The sequence below is a fragment of the Canis lupus genome, chromosome 10 (assembly GCF_011100685.1).
Source record: "Canis lupus familiaris isolate Mischka breed German Shepherd chromosome 10, alternate assembly UU_Cfam_GSD_1.0, whole genome shotgun sequence".
NCBI classification, from domain to species: Eukaryota; Metazoa; Chordata; class Mammalia; order Carnivora; family Canidae; genus Canis; species Canis lupus.
The window spans coordinates 69,119,858-69,133,203 of NC_049231.1; the positions used below are offsets into that span (position 1 = coordinate 69,119,858).

Sequence of the window (13,346 nt, forward strand, 5' to 3'; positions counted from 1 at the left end):
GCACTTGTGTCTCCAAGTAAATTATGCAAATTCCATGTTTTATTCATCTTTGTATCTTCAGTGTAAGCACAGGGCCTTCCCTGTAGTAGGCATCCAAAAACTATTTTTGAATGAAGGAATGAGTTAATATGGAGAAATAGTGAAGGCTCTTTTCTATGGATTGTCAGATATCAAAAAAAAAATCCAGTATCAGAAAGAAGCTTCAATTATTATAACATTAGATTTAAAAACCAGCCTCAGAAAAAAAGCATCAACGATTATAACCATTTTCTCAGACATTTCTTTAGAGTCTAGCTATCTAGCATTCTTGGCTAGCAGAAACAGCATTGCTGCCAATAATTTTTTGATAGCTCCAAAGCATGTTTTCTGTTTGTTTTCTGCATGTATCCTAGGAAATCTTCAATTCCCAGTAGTTCCTAGATGAACTAGAATCTTCACCGTTGCATTTTTCAGAGTTGATAGTGCGAATGCCCATGGTACAGAAACAGCTCTGTTTCACCGGTGTTAGAAAAATCAAATACCCTGAAAGTGGTTCTTCTAAATCTATTCTTCTCCTCTCTAGAAGAAATTCACATGCAATGTCCCAGAATCCCACAATTACAATAAAAGCCAACATTTATTGTGTGTTTCCTGAGGGCTACACATGACATACGTTATCTCAACCATACGACTCTGGGATGCCTGGAGGGCTCAGTGGTTGAGGATCTGCCTTTGGCTCAGGGCATGATCCTGGATTCTTGGGATCGAATCCCACATCGGGGTCCCCGCATCGAGCCTGCTTCTCCCTCGGCCTGTGTCTCTGCCTCTCTCTCTCTCTCTGTGTCTCTCATGAGTAAATAAATAAATCTGAAAAGAAGAAACCACACAACTAAACAAAGGAGGCAATACTTATAACCCCATTTTGCAGGTGGGAAGCTGTGTTGTGGACAAGTCATGTAACTTGTTAGTGATGTCACCCAGGCAGTGATGGGAGAGCTTGCTCTTTCCCACAAAGCCTGGTGTGCAATTGCACTATTAACTCATGTCCTGTCTTGACCAATACTCAGTTTATGGGAATTACCATTAGTTCTACAATAAATCAGAAGTGAGTGTGTGAGGCAAGAGGGAAAAGAAATTGGCCACTGTGTGTGTCCGAGACTGCATTGTCCCTGAAACCCCGTCATCTATTTCTGATATTTTACCGATATGTGTATCTTGAAAAAGCTCCATTGGTTATTACGGAGTGAGTAAACCTCCTTGCCCCCACCTTCACGGTACCCCGTCCAAATCTTCTTATCCATACACGTGTTCACACACTTTGAGAACCACGGGGTTCTCCGGCTTGGGACTTGGACACATAGCAAAAGTGTCAAAGGCTTGACAGATCTAGGTACAATTTCGTCAAGGTACCTTCAGTTATAAATTGATCTGGCGTCTCTGAATAAGACCCTCATCTTGAATATGCTTAACTCTGCCAGGGTTGAGCAGAACTGGGCAGAAAAGAGCTCTATTGGGTCTTGTGTTTAGTTTTTTGCTGACCTCAAGGTGTCCGATACAGTCTTCCACTGGGCAGCTATAAGCTCTGGGCTTGTCAAGAGCCTGGACTATACTGGTCCATTTGATCCCTCCTCTGGGTGCTGGGTTGCATTGGCCTGGTCTCTGATCTAGGTGAAATGAAGTTTTTGGGTCCTTATGAGGATCTAGGACAGATTCTTTTTAGGATATGCTGGCGTGAATTATGGATTGTTCTCTTGGTTGAGACCTTGTAGGAATGTGTCTCCCTTGCCGAGCTTGCTGTGCTAGGCTTTGAGCTTTGGTTGGACTCTAGCTGGACGGGACCAAGAGTGGATTGGTGATTAAATCTTGTGCTGGGATTGGGTGTGATTTAGGAAGGATTATGATGATCTGCAGGCTTACCTGGGCTGCACTGTGAACCAGATTAAACAGGATCTGTCCCCGGGCTGACATTACCTAATATATGAAATTAGGTCTTTTATTTTTATTTTTATTTTCAGGGCTCTGAATTGATCAGAGTTGGGTTACAGCTGTGTTTAATAAGCTCAATGTATGCATCTGGGTGGCTGTTAACAGGATTTCAGGATGTGTGTGGAATTGCCCTAAATTGACTCAGTGGATTAAATTGACTTTCAAGTTAGTCTGGGCTGGGCTTTCGGTAGGGTTATTAATGGAATACTGGATTCAATAAAGCTTTGACTGTTTCTGAGCTGAGGTTTCTGAGCTGAATAGCCTGGCCTAAGGGATGTCATCAAGGTATTTGCTCTAGACTATGATTTTGCCCTTGGGCTTTAAAGTGATTACTAGTACCTTTGCTTTTCTTTTGACTGAAAGCCATTACCCAACCATTCAGATTCTTTAGAAACTCTGTTATTCTGAATGATAAATTCCTTCTGGGAAGGCTGCTTTGACCTTTTGCAAATGGTAGTCCTATGGAGGACCAGCATGAAGGAAATCTCCTGACAAGGAAAAGAGACTATTTTTACTAACTGATGTTTTGCCTTAGAAGTTATGGGCTGCCACCAAAGTCCAAGGACCAGTGGGACCTATAAAAACTTGGCAAACATTGGACCTACTTGGTTGACCCAAAATTTGGTAGAGGGTGTCAGATCTGTCCATATTCTGTCCCTATTGTGGACAAAAATTTCTAAGGAAAAAATTTCCCAAGTTTTCTTGGGTGGTCTGTATTATCTGGAACAGTTTCCAGAACTTTTGTCAAGAACCCAGACAAATAGTTAGGTGCCCACTGAGACTCTTGAAGGTTAAACGGCAATGTTATCAAGACAGGAAATTTTTTCTTTGGCAGTTTGACCAGAGGGGCTCAGTCACATATTGGAGGTGGAGAGCAAGGACTGGACAGCGAATCACTGGAGGCAGGTCATACCTAACAACCTCCGTCTCAAAGAGGGAGACCTGGAAAATTCAGTTACAACGGTTGTGCAAGACTAAACCGTTAAGATGATGAGTCTAGTAAGACCAAGTCTCCAATCTTTTAGAAGGCAGGACATTTGGAACTCCTGGTATCCTTAAGTATTGTGGGATCCGTCTTTATCGAATGTAAAACATTCAAACATTGTCAAGTCACCCCCTTATCCCTCTCTCTTCTTGAAAAAGAAATTTCCCCTCCCTAGTAACCCAGTGCAGCCCAACATCCACCAGCACCACCTCACTGGAATCTCCTTGGTGACACGGCGACTCGCGTGAGATGGGTGGGGTTTTCCTGGGGCCTACGCTCTTGACTCGCACAACACGTGACACTTTTGACCGCTTCTTCCTCCGACGAACTTTCCCTTACCTTGGCTTCCAGGTTACCATTCAAACCCTTCCGTGCCCTTGCAGTTTTCCAACTCCTGAAATTTTTATCCATAGCCCCTCAACATCACAATTTATATCATTCTTTCACTGACTTGAGTTTGAGAGGCAGAGGAGTTGCTTAGGTATCTCTTCGCTGTGACAGTAACCTGGGAAATGCTAGCAGGAACCCAGCGAGGACTCTCCTTCCCAAGTCCTCCTCCAGCGTCAAGTGACTGATCCTCCTCTCCCATTTCCCTAATTACAGGGCTGCTATGCCCCAAAAACCGGAGGAAAATGCCGCCAGTTCAAAGAAACTCAAAAACGTCTCCTCTTGCAGACTTGTTGAGCCATCACATGGCTATCACACCAAGAGCTTCTTCTACTCCTGTTATTGACTCTAAATATCTTTGTTCTACTTCAGAGATATGGAAAAGCAAGAGCTGCACAGTTTAGAGTGTTTTCATCTCCTCCCTGTTATTTTTACTTGAGGGCGGTTATTCCCAAAGTGTAGGTGTCAATAGGTATTGTTTGAAAAGAACAGTTTCAAGGTCAAGTAACCCTGGAAAACACAGTTAAATATTTTTTTAAAGAAATCCTCAACGCTTTGATGTGATAGTGGGCATCTACTAGTTATCTCTAATGGAATAACAAGTCACACACACACACACACACACACACACACACACACACTCCCCCAATTAGAATTAGCTCCTGATTTCTAGCGCGTAAGTATCTGGGCTTGGCTTAGTTGAGTGTTCCCTGGGCTTGGCTTAGTCGAGTGTTCCTGGCTTGAGGACTCTCACAAGACTGTAGTCAAGATGTTGACCAGGGCTGCAGTCATCTGTCAACTTGGGGCCGGAGGGTCCAGTTTCAAAGTGGGTCACTCACGTGGCTGGCAAATTGTTGCTGCCTATCGGCAGGGCAGCTCAGCTTCCTGCCACATGGATGCCTCCCTAGAGCTGCTCGGGTGACCTTTGGACAAGGCAAAGGGCTCCCCAGGGCAAGTTATCCAAGAGAGCCAGAAGGAAGCCACACCATCTTCTGTGACCTCGCCTCAGAAGTCACGCGTCATCGTTTCTGCAGTATCTCACCGACTGCCCATAAATCGGTCTTTATCCACTGTGTGGGGGTGTGTTAGCACCGGGAAAGAAGGGACATTGAGGATCGTTTTCGAGGCAGGCCAGTGCAATGCTTTATGAAACCCCAAAACGTATTTGGCAACAAAACTATTGCTTGGTGAAGACACTAGGATTCCGTGGTACACCTGGGGGGGGGGGGGGAACTGCCACTGATGGTCACACCAGGGACCAAGTGCCTTAGAGCATCACAGATGGAGGCGAAGACGTGTGTGTGGAGAAACAATGCTGGGAAACGGAGCCTGAAGCCTCCCTGGGGGCCGCGGGTGGGGTGGAAGATCTGTGAAGCTGAGCTGAGCTCCCACCTGGATCCACTCTGCAGAGGATCCCTGCTTCAGAAGGTGCCCACTGGCCTGCCCTGCCAGTCCCCGAATGATCTGGAAGGTCCAGGCCCTTGCGAGTTGTTCACTCCCTGTCCTAAGTCAAAGACACAGTGAAAAAAAACCCTCAAAAATCACAGGCTGAGGGGATCCCTGGGTGGCGCAGCGGTTTAGCACCTGCCTTTGGCCCAGGGCGCGATCCTGGAGACCCGGGATCGAGTCCCACGTCGGGCTCCCGGTGCATGGAGCCTGCTTCTCCCTCTGCCTGTGTCTCTGCCTCTCTCTCTCTCTCTCTCTCTCTCTCTCTCTGTGACTACCGTAAATAAATTAAAAAAAAAAAATTAAAAAAAAATCACAGGCTGAAAAGAAGAACCTGTCAGGGAATCTGTAAAGTCTGGGGATGGGGACCATCTGGAAGGCCCGGCTGTCCCAGGCCCGGAGCAGTCCTTGTCTGGGGACCCTCCAGGCTATGCCCAGCCACAGGCCTGGCCCCCACCGCCTGTTTTGCGCTGATAGGACAGGAAGGTCGCTGGGGGGGTGGGGAGGGGGTCAGGTCACCAAGGCCCCGCGCGCCCCTAATTCATCTGACTCATTTGCACGAAGGCCTGTCTGCAGAGCCTCCGCCCCAGGTGGGCTCCCTGGAGGAGGCGGTCGGTCGCTCGTGGGAGGCTCCCTGCCTCAGCGGGGTGCGCGCGGGGAGATGCCGGGCAGGGCGGGGCGGGAGCGGCCACGAGGGGGCACCCTCTGAGCTTGCTTCCCTGCCCCCGCTCCCCCCAAAAGAAGTCGGAAAGGGGAGGGGGCGGGGAGGGAGCGGAGGCCGAGCAGCCCCGAGCGCCCCCCCCCGCCCCCCGCGGTACTTAAGCGCCGGGACAAAGGCGCGCGGGTCGGCGCCGGGAGCAGCGCGGCGGAGGCGGAGGCGGCGGAGGCGGAGGAGGAGCGGCCGCGCCTGGACCCCGAGCCCGGCCGGCCGCGGAGGTGCCGGGGCCCCGGGCCTGCCCACTCTGCTTCCGGGGAGCGCGGCGGATGGCGCGTCCCTGACCGGCCCGGGTCATGGCCACGGCGCGGCGGACGGCGCTGGGCCGCGGCCTCCAGGCTCTCGGCTGGGCCGCCCTGGCTCTGCTCTGCGCCGCGCACGGGGGGCGCCGGGAGGACGCGGGCGCTGCCTGCTACGGCGGCTTCGACCTCTACTTCATCCTGGACAAGTGAGTGCGGCGCGCGGCGGCCCGGCCGGGGGATGCCGGGGGCCGGGGGGCTCGGGGGGCTCGGGGGCGCTGCAAGCATGGGCCCGGGGGGGGATGCCGCGGGGGCTGGGGGCTAGCGGGGCGCTGCAGCCGGCCCGGGGGGGATTGCCGCGGGGGCTGGTGGGCCTCGGGGGCGCTGCAGCCTGGGCCCGGGGGGGTTGCCGCGGGGGCTGGGGGCTCGGGGGGCGCTGCAGCCCGGCCCGGGGGGGGATGCCGCGGAGGGGCGCTGGGGGGGCCGGGGACTCGGGGAGCGCTGCAGCCTGGGCCCGGGGAGGATGCCGCGGGGGCTGGGGGGGTAGCTGGGGCCGCTGCAGCCTGGGCTCGGGGGGGGCCGCGGGGGCTGGGGGCTCGGGGGGCGCTGCAGCCCGGGCCCGGGGGGGATGCCGCGGAGGGGCGCTGAGGGGGCCGGGACTCGGGGGAGCTTGCAGCTGGGCCCGGGGGGGATGCCGCGGGGGCTGGGGGGTAGCTGGGGCCGCTGCAGCCCCGGCCCGGGGGGATGCCGCGGGGGGAGGGGGGGAGACTGGGGGAGCTCGAGGGGCTGGGGGGCTGGGGGCTCGGGGGCGCTGCAGCCCCGGCCCGGGGGGGATGCCGCGGGGGGGGCTGGGGGGTCGGGGGCCGCTGCAGCCTGGGCTCGGGGAGGATGCCGCGGGGGCTGGGGGCTCGGGGGGTTCGGGGGGCTGGGGGCTCGGGGGCGCTGCAGCCCCGGCCCAGGGAGGATGCCGCGGGGGGCTGGGGAGGGCTGGGGGGGCTCGGGGGCCGGGGGCCTCGGGGGCCGCTGCAGTCTGGGCTCGGGGATGCTGCCGCGGGGGGGTCGGGGGGACCGAGGGAGCTCAGGAGACCGGGGACGGGGGGCTCGGGGATCGCTGCAGCCCCGGCTCGGGGATGCTGCCGCGGGGGGGATGGGGGGCCGGAGGTGCCGGGGGCCGCTGCAGCCTCGGCTGGGGGATGCTGCCGCGGGGCTTGGGGTGGCCAAGGGGTTCCAGCCTGTTGGGGGGTTTTGACCTGTAGCTCATCCTGGACAAGTAAGTGCCGCGCGCCCTGCAGCCTGGGCTGGGGGATGCTGCCGCGGGGCTTGGGCCGCAGGGGCCCCGGGGTGGGGAGGCCCGGGGGGTCCCGGGGGCGCCCGCACCGTCCGCTCCCGAGCCCGCGGGGCCGTCGGGGGCCCGTCTCCGCCTGGCCTTGTGGGACCGGGGAGCCCGGGGTGGGGGGGGACGTGAGGATGCCGCGGGCCCTGCTGCATCTGCTCGGGGAGACCCGGGGCGCGGGCCCGGCGCGGCTGCAGGGCGGCTGGCGACACAAAAACCCACCCGAGCACCCGCTCCGCCTGCGCCGGGCGCGGCCTTTGTTCCTCGGGGCGCAGCGCGGGGGGCACACGGGGCGCGGGCCCGGCGGGGCAGCATCCCCCCCCTCGGGGGCAATTGCACGGGTGGGCTCCGGGGAGGACAGCGCCCCGGGACCCCCGCCCCCAGGCCTGGCCCAGCCCCTGTGGCCGCCGAAGCCCCTGCCCTCTGCTGAGCCCCGGCCCTGGGGGGCCCGCGCCCCACTGCCCTGCCTGGGCTCCCGGTGCCCCCGAGGCCGCGCTCCAGCAGGGGCGGGAGATGCATTTCACAGACTGGAAAGTATTTGCGAGCTGGAAAAAGAGTCCTGCAAAATAAGCTGGCCCGCGAGACACCAAATGTGCTTTGCAGTCGCCCCTGGAGTTTGAGTTTTCCGTAAGGGCTGTTTTGAACTCCAGATTCTTTGGATGAAAAGCGAGGTCTCCTTCTTGGAGATTTATGAGAAAGTGGACACTGAAAATATACTCCAGTACCGAAAAAATGGAATTTCTTTTGTTGCTTCTAGTGGCTGGGAGCAACAGCTCACAGATTCAGAGGCTGTGTCTGAAAAGGCAGAGGTGCCCATGGTGCTGCACCTTTTTTTTTTTCCCCTCCCCTAAAAGCCATTTCTGCAGGACATACAGGAAGACTTGAAAAAAAAAAAAAAAATAGACAGAACCCCTAGGGCCCTGAATGGAGTGCTTCCATATACAGTAGAGAAAATCAAGTTCTCCCCAAATTAATTTGAATTGAATTAAACTTTTAAATCAAAGTTCTGCAAGAATTTGTTTTGGTGGTGAGAGGAACTTAACAAAACGATTCTAAGTTTATCTTAGGGAACAAAAACCTGGTAAAAACAGTTTTAGGAAAAAAGATAATGAAGACATGCTGAGGCCTGCAAATATTAAAATGTACCATAAAGCAAATTATTACAAACAGGATGGTAAAGGCCAAAAAACAGATAGGCAGAATAGAACATCGAGAAGGAAATCCAGGAATATGAGAGCATTTAGTGGAAGGTCAAGTCACTGGGGAATTCATTTCTTATTTTAAAAAATGTTGGGGCGCCTGGGGTGACTCAGTCGGTTAAGTGTCCAACCCATGATCTTAGTTCAAGGTCTTCATCTCGGGGCCTTCATGCTGGGCATGGAGCCTACTTAAAATAAAGAAGAAGGAAAAAAAAAGATTCTTGGACAAATGGTAACATGGGAAAAGAAAAAAGATTAGGTTTATGTCTTACACCACACACCAAAATAAATTCCAGAAGGACTGAAAATTTAAATGTTTACAATGAAAGGATGAAACAACCGGAAGAAAATTTAAATGGCTATTACTGTAATCTTAGGCTTAGAGCTTTCAAAACAGGACAGAAGCAATAAAGAAAACTATGAAGATAGTTAAATAGACTCAAATTTTCCATTTCCATAAGTGAAAAAATGCCAGAGATAAAGGATAATGAAAAGTCACAACAACTTTGTGACATCAATTGCTCCTTAAAGATTGGTCTTAATATAGAAAAAGCAGTTTTAAAAAGATGACCCCAGTTGAAAACAGGCATGGTACATAAATATTTCACAAAAGATACATGAAAATCAGTAAACAAGCAAAAAAATTTCAATTTCCCTAGTCAAGAAATGAAAAAATTGAACAAGATGTAATTTTTATTAAGTTGGCAAAGATTTTTTAAAAAATTACCGATGTTTGATATTGGCCAACTTGTGGGAGGAAGGCGCTTTCATATCTTACTAAGGAAAATGTGAATCTGTGTAGTCTTTCCAGGCTGTCCAAAGGAACTTTCTGTGATAATGGAGATGTTCTCTACCTGCTCCGGCCAGGTGTGTCTACTAGCCATACCTAGCTATTGAGCACCTTGACCTGTGGCTACTGTGAATAAGGAAGTGAACTTGTTATATTGTTTCTTTTTAATTAATTTTAGTTGAGACAACCACATGTGGGTACTGCATTGGATGGTGCAGACAAGGTGATTTGGCAACATGTATCAAAGGCTTTTTTTTTAGAAAAAAAAAAGGGGGGGGAGCTCTACTTTTCCATCCAAAAGGAAAAATCCAAGATGGTCTCAAACAAGTGACTCTATGTTGTTCCATGTTGACTCTATGTTTATAATAATACAGCTGAAAGTTACCTAAATGTCTAACAACTTATTTATTAAGTGAGGCATGATACGGCGTAGTATTGACATGCTTGCTGTGCATGCTCGTCATGTACCCTTGGGCGAAAATACAATCACCGATGTTACGTACATTACGATTCTACTTTTGTGAAAAAGCTAAGGACACACGTGTATTTCTGGATTTACCGAACAGGCAATTCAATTGTATTTCTGTCTAGAAGATAAGATTTTTAATTTCTTTTTTGGGGTGTTTTTCTGAACTTTCAAAGTTTTCTATGATGAGCATATGCTACTTTTATATTCAACGAAAATAAGTCACTTGGAGCTTTTAAAAAAAGTTGTTTCAAGTGTGAGGAGGTTGTCTAACCAGCGTGCTGGGCTCCCAGCATACGATTGTAGAGGCTGCTGCTTCTTCACTATCTAATCCCGGAATAAATTTCCAAATGCATCATAGGATACGGTGCAGGACGTTAGGGGGGCCCCGAAATGCTCCAGGAAAGAGAGAATGCGGCCCTTGTGCAGGCACCTCCCTGTACGCTTAGATGCGCTCCTCTGGCGGCTTCGGTTGTCCTGTGGCTGAGGAAGGAGAGTGTTCGCTGAATGAAACAATCGCTGGTACTCGATGGGGTGCGCGCTCCTAGCTTGCCATCTCGGCCCCGGCTGATTTATGGGATTGTCCAACTCAGAGCCCGGGATGGGCTACACCGCAGCGATTGCCTAGAGGCCCCGGGGGGTCCCTGAAGACACGGTCTCCTGCCCTAGCAAGAACCTTCTCGGAGGGTGCTGCCCAGCACCCAGGCTCAGCGAGTAGCGGGGGAAGGAGCGCGGACTCCCCTCGGGCATCCGAGATACTTTGGCCGGCGGGACAGGCTGCAGGCTGAAGCCCCTGTACAGGGGACCTTTCTGTCCCGGCCCTCAACCCCTGTGACAGGGTTCCCGGTGATGGCTCTCTTCTTTTCCATGACATTAGAACTCAGCTCATTCCAGGTGTTAGCCAGATGCATGTGGCCCGGAGAGGACCCACATTATACATCTGATGGCCCGTCGCGTCCTCTGAGCGGGGCGCAGGGCCTGGTGGTGACCCCCGACTTCCGTGGTACCAGCCGGGCCGCACTAGCGCTGGCCACCGGGCTGCTGCCCCGGCTCCCGAGGCTTTCGACCGACGAATTCCGTGTTCGCCTAAACATGCTTCTCCGGTTGTGGCCAGGAAGGCAGACGCTGGGATTCAGTCGGGGATCGGGGTCGCGTTCCCAAGGCGCTTGCAGCAGGGAAGCGTCCAGGCGCGCTGGCTTCTCCCGGACGAAGGACGAAGGCCTCCGTTGGTGGCCCACGGCCGGAGGGCTCCCGTCCTCTCTCCCAGGGTCCTCCCCACGACACCCTTACGGATCCTGTTGGTCTGTTTTATAAGAACGATTGGTTACGGGAGTGGGAGAAGCGGACTCTCCGTCACGGGCCTCAGGAAGGGCTGGCTGCGGCCGTGCAGGCCCCGGACTTCAGACGGAGGTCACCATCGGTGGCGGGGGTGGGGGGGCAGTAAGCACCGCAGAGCTCCCTCTGTAGGACCTTCCAGAGCCACAGCCTGTGCCCCAGATCTACCCTGCCATCGTGGGACCCCCCACAGGCCTGGCGCGTGCTCCTTCCCCAGCTCCTCCTGCCGCTCCTTCCCGTCCGCTGGCGCCCACCTTTGCCTTCCCTTCTCCCCACTCAAGGGCACCCCATGCTGTCCCCGCCCGCGGCCCCACGCTGGCACCACAACCAGATGACCCCCTAGTGGGGTTGGTGTGTAGGGCCAGGGCTGGGTTTCACTCTCCAGGGCCGGGGGCCCAGCACAGTCCTGTGACCCGGGCCTGGGGACGTGGCCACCAGGTGTGGCATCGTTTTCCGGAGAAAACGCCCCTGGGTTCCCATCAACTACCAGCTAGAAAAGACACCTTTAGAGTCAGGAGCGAGGTGTCCCGACTCTTGCGCATCCTCACATGTGCCCGAGGACGACCCTGCTCGGTCCTGAGGCGAGCGCTGGCATTGTCGCTGGAAGGCGGGTTCAGCCCGGGGTTGGGGGGCTGCTGGCCGTGGGAGAGGCCCCCCGGCACATGCAGGCCCCCTAGACGGGCTGGGGGGGTTCCAGGCATGAAAAGGCCTGCGTCAGGGTTTCAGTAAATGACGGTACATAAAGCATCACGACATCACTTAGTTGAGGAGCTCCTGCTCCGCTCTCAGACCCGCCTGGGTTGATTGCAAGTTGGGGGGACCCCAACCCCGTGCAGCCCTGGGGATCTCCAGCCGGGGGGCTTAGCTGATGGGTGGGCCTCCAGCGTGCATGCGGGACACCTGAGGACGACGCGCTGCCAGGGCACATACGTGTTCATTTGCTCAGATTGTACCTGATGGAAAAACGGAAATCGGACCCTGTACGTGTGTTGGAATTCACAGGGGTAGCAGTTTGCAGGGATACTTAGGAAGAGGGCTTCGGGAGATGAAAACGCAAAATGAGCTCGGAATAAGGAAACAAAGAGCCATTACAAGGTATTTTGAAAATGCTACAATAATAATTCTAAAAGGCATCATTAAAAAAAAAGTTTCTCAGGGGCTGTAATCTTTCTTCTTTCCTTTCTCTCTCTCTCTCTTTCTTTCTTTCTTTCTTTCTTTCTTTCTTTCTTTCTTTCTTCTTTCTTTTTCTTCTTTTTCTTTTGTATTGAAATGGGTTTTATGGTTGGTTTTAAATGTTTCTCCAGTTAGGTTCCAGGTTTGGAGAGGACTTATTAGACTAGGTAATAGATGGTAGAACTGCCTTCAAATTGGGTCAAAAATAAAAGTAAATATGGCGTAAGTGTTGTGTATTTCTGTCTGGGTCAGCCAGGTAATTACCTCTAGTTTCCTTAGCCGGGGAGACCTGGTAAAACTCAGTGTCAAGCTGAGAATAGAATCCAGGAGTGTTGGAGGAAGGCGCCCTTCCTAAGATAACCTGTAATCATCTTCAAGTGCTAAAGGGCTCCCAGAGGTCCAGAAACAAACTCTGGCATCCTTAGCAAGACTTGCCTGTCACATAAGTGCAAATGGGATTTGCTTTCTGCTGATTTAGAATGTGTGCCTATTTTTGATGTGTGGCCAAGAGACTGGATTTTGCCTTTCCCAGCGATCGCTTGGCAACAAAAGACCAAGTGGATATTTGGGCATTTCCTGACATTTCCCAGACATGCCAGTCTTATACTGAAAAAAAAAAGGAGGGGGGGGGGAGAATTAGGTTTCATCTGTTTGGCTGATTCTTTCATTCATTTGACATAAGTACTTTCTCAATTCCAATCACAAGTGTGTACTCAGAGATATGGATAACTCCGTGTCCCTGTTCTGGGGGCTATAGGGAATATAAAAGAAGCAAGAAGCAGTCCCAGACTATTTGCTTTTTAGGCAGAAGGACTCTGGGCAGCCAAAGCTCAAGGCTCCTGGAGGATTTGGGGAAGGGGGCAATAAAATTGATTTTAGATCAGCAATAAGGAAAAATAATAAGTGATGTTTACTGAGCCCTTGCTACCCGCCAGGCACTGCAGGTGTAGCACTTTGCCTGTATTACCCCGTGTAATCTTTACAACCACATCAGGTTAGTACAGTCATGAGCACCATTTGACACATGAGGAAACTGAGGTTTACAAAGGTCAGCCAAGGTCACTCTAAGTGGTGAAATTCAGCCTCAAACCCAAGCCACTCTGACTCATGATCTACGCACAAAGATGAAAAATATCTAAACATGCAAAGAAGAACTCCATATCGATCGGGATAGGTTAAGTTATGCTGTGGTAACAAACAATCCCCCCGAATCTCAGTGGCGAAGAGCAACAAAGATCTAAACCTTTGGTTATAATCTCTGCCACTCTACACGTCGGAGGGCGGTCAGCAGGGGCTCTGCTCGCAGTAGTTGC

General features: G+C 52.7%; 1 protein-coding gene across 1 annotated transcript in view; it reads left to right on the plus strand.

The window, feature by feature from the left end:
• Nucleotides 1–5,794: 5,794 nt before the first annotated feature.
• ANTXR1 (ANTXR cell adhesion molecule 1) overlaps nucleotides 5,795–13,346 on the plus strand; it is a 197,874-nt gene continuing 190,322 nt past the window's right edge. The window contains exon 1 of the mRNA XM_038551488.1: nucleotides 5,795–5,946. Within this exon, the coding sequence (XP_038407416.1) occupies nucleotides 5,795–5,946 (152 nt within the window). The remainder of the gene's footprint in view (nucleotides 5,947–13,346) is intronic.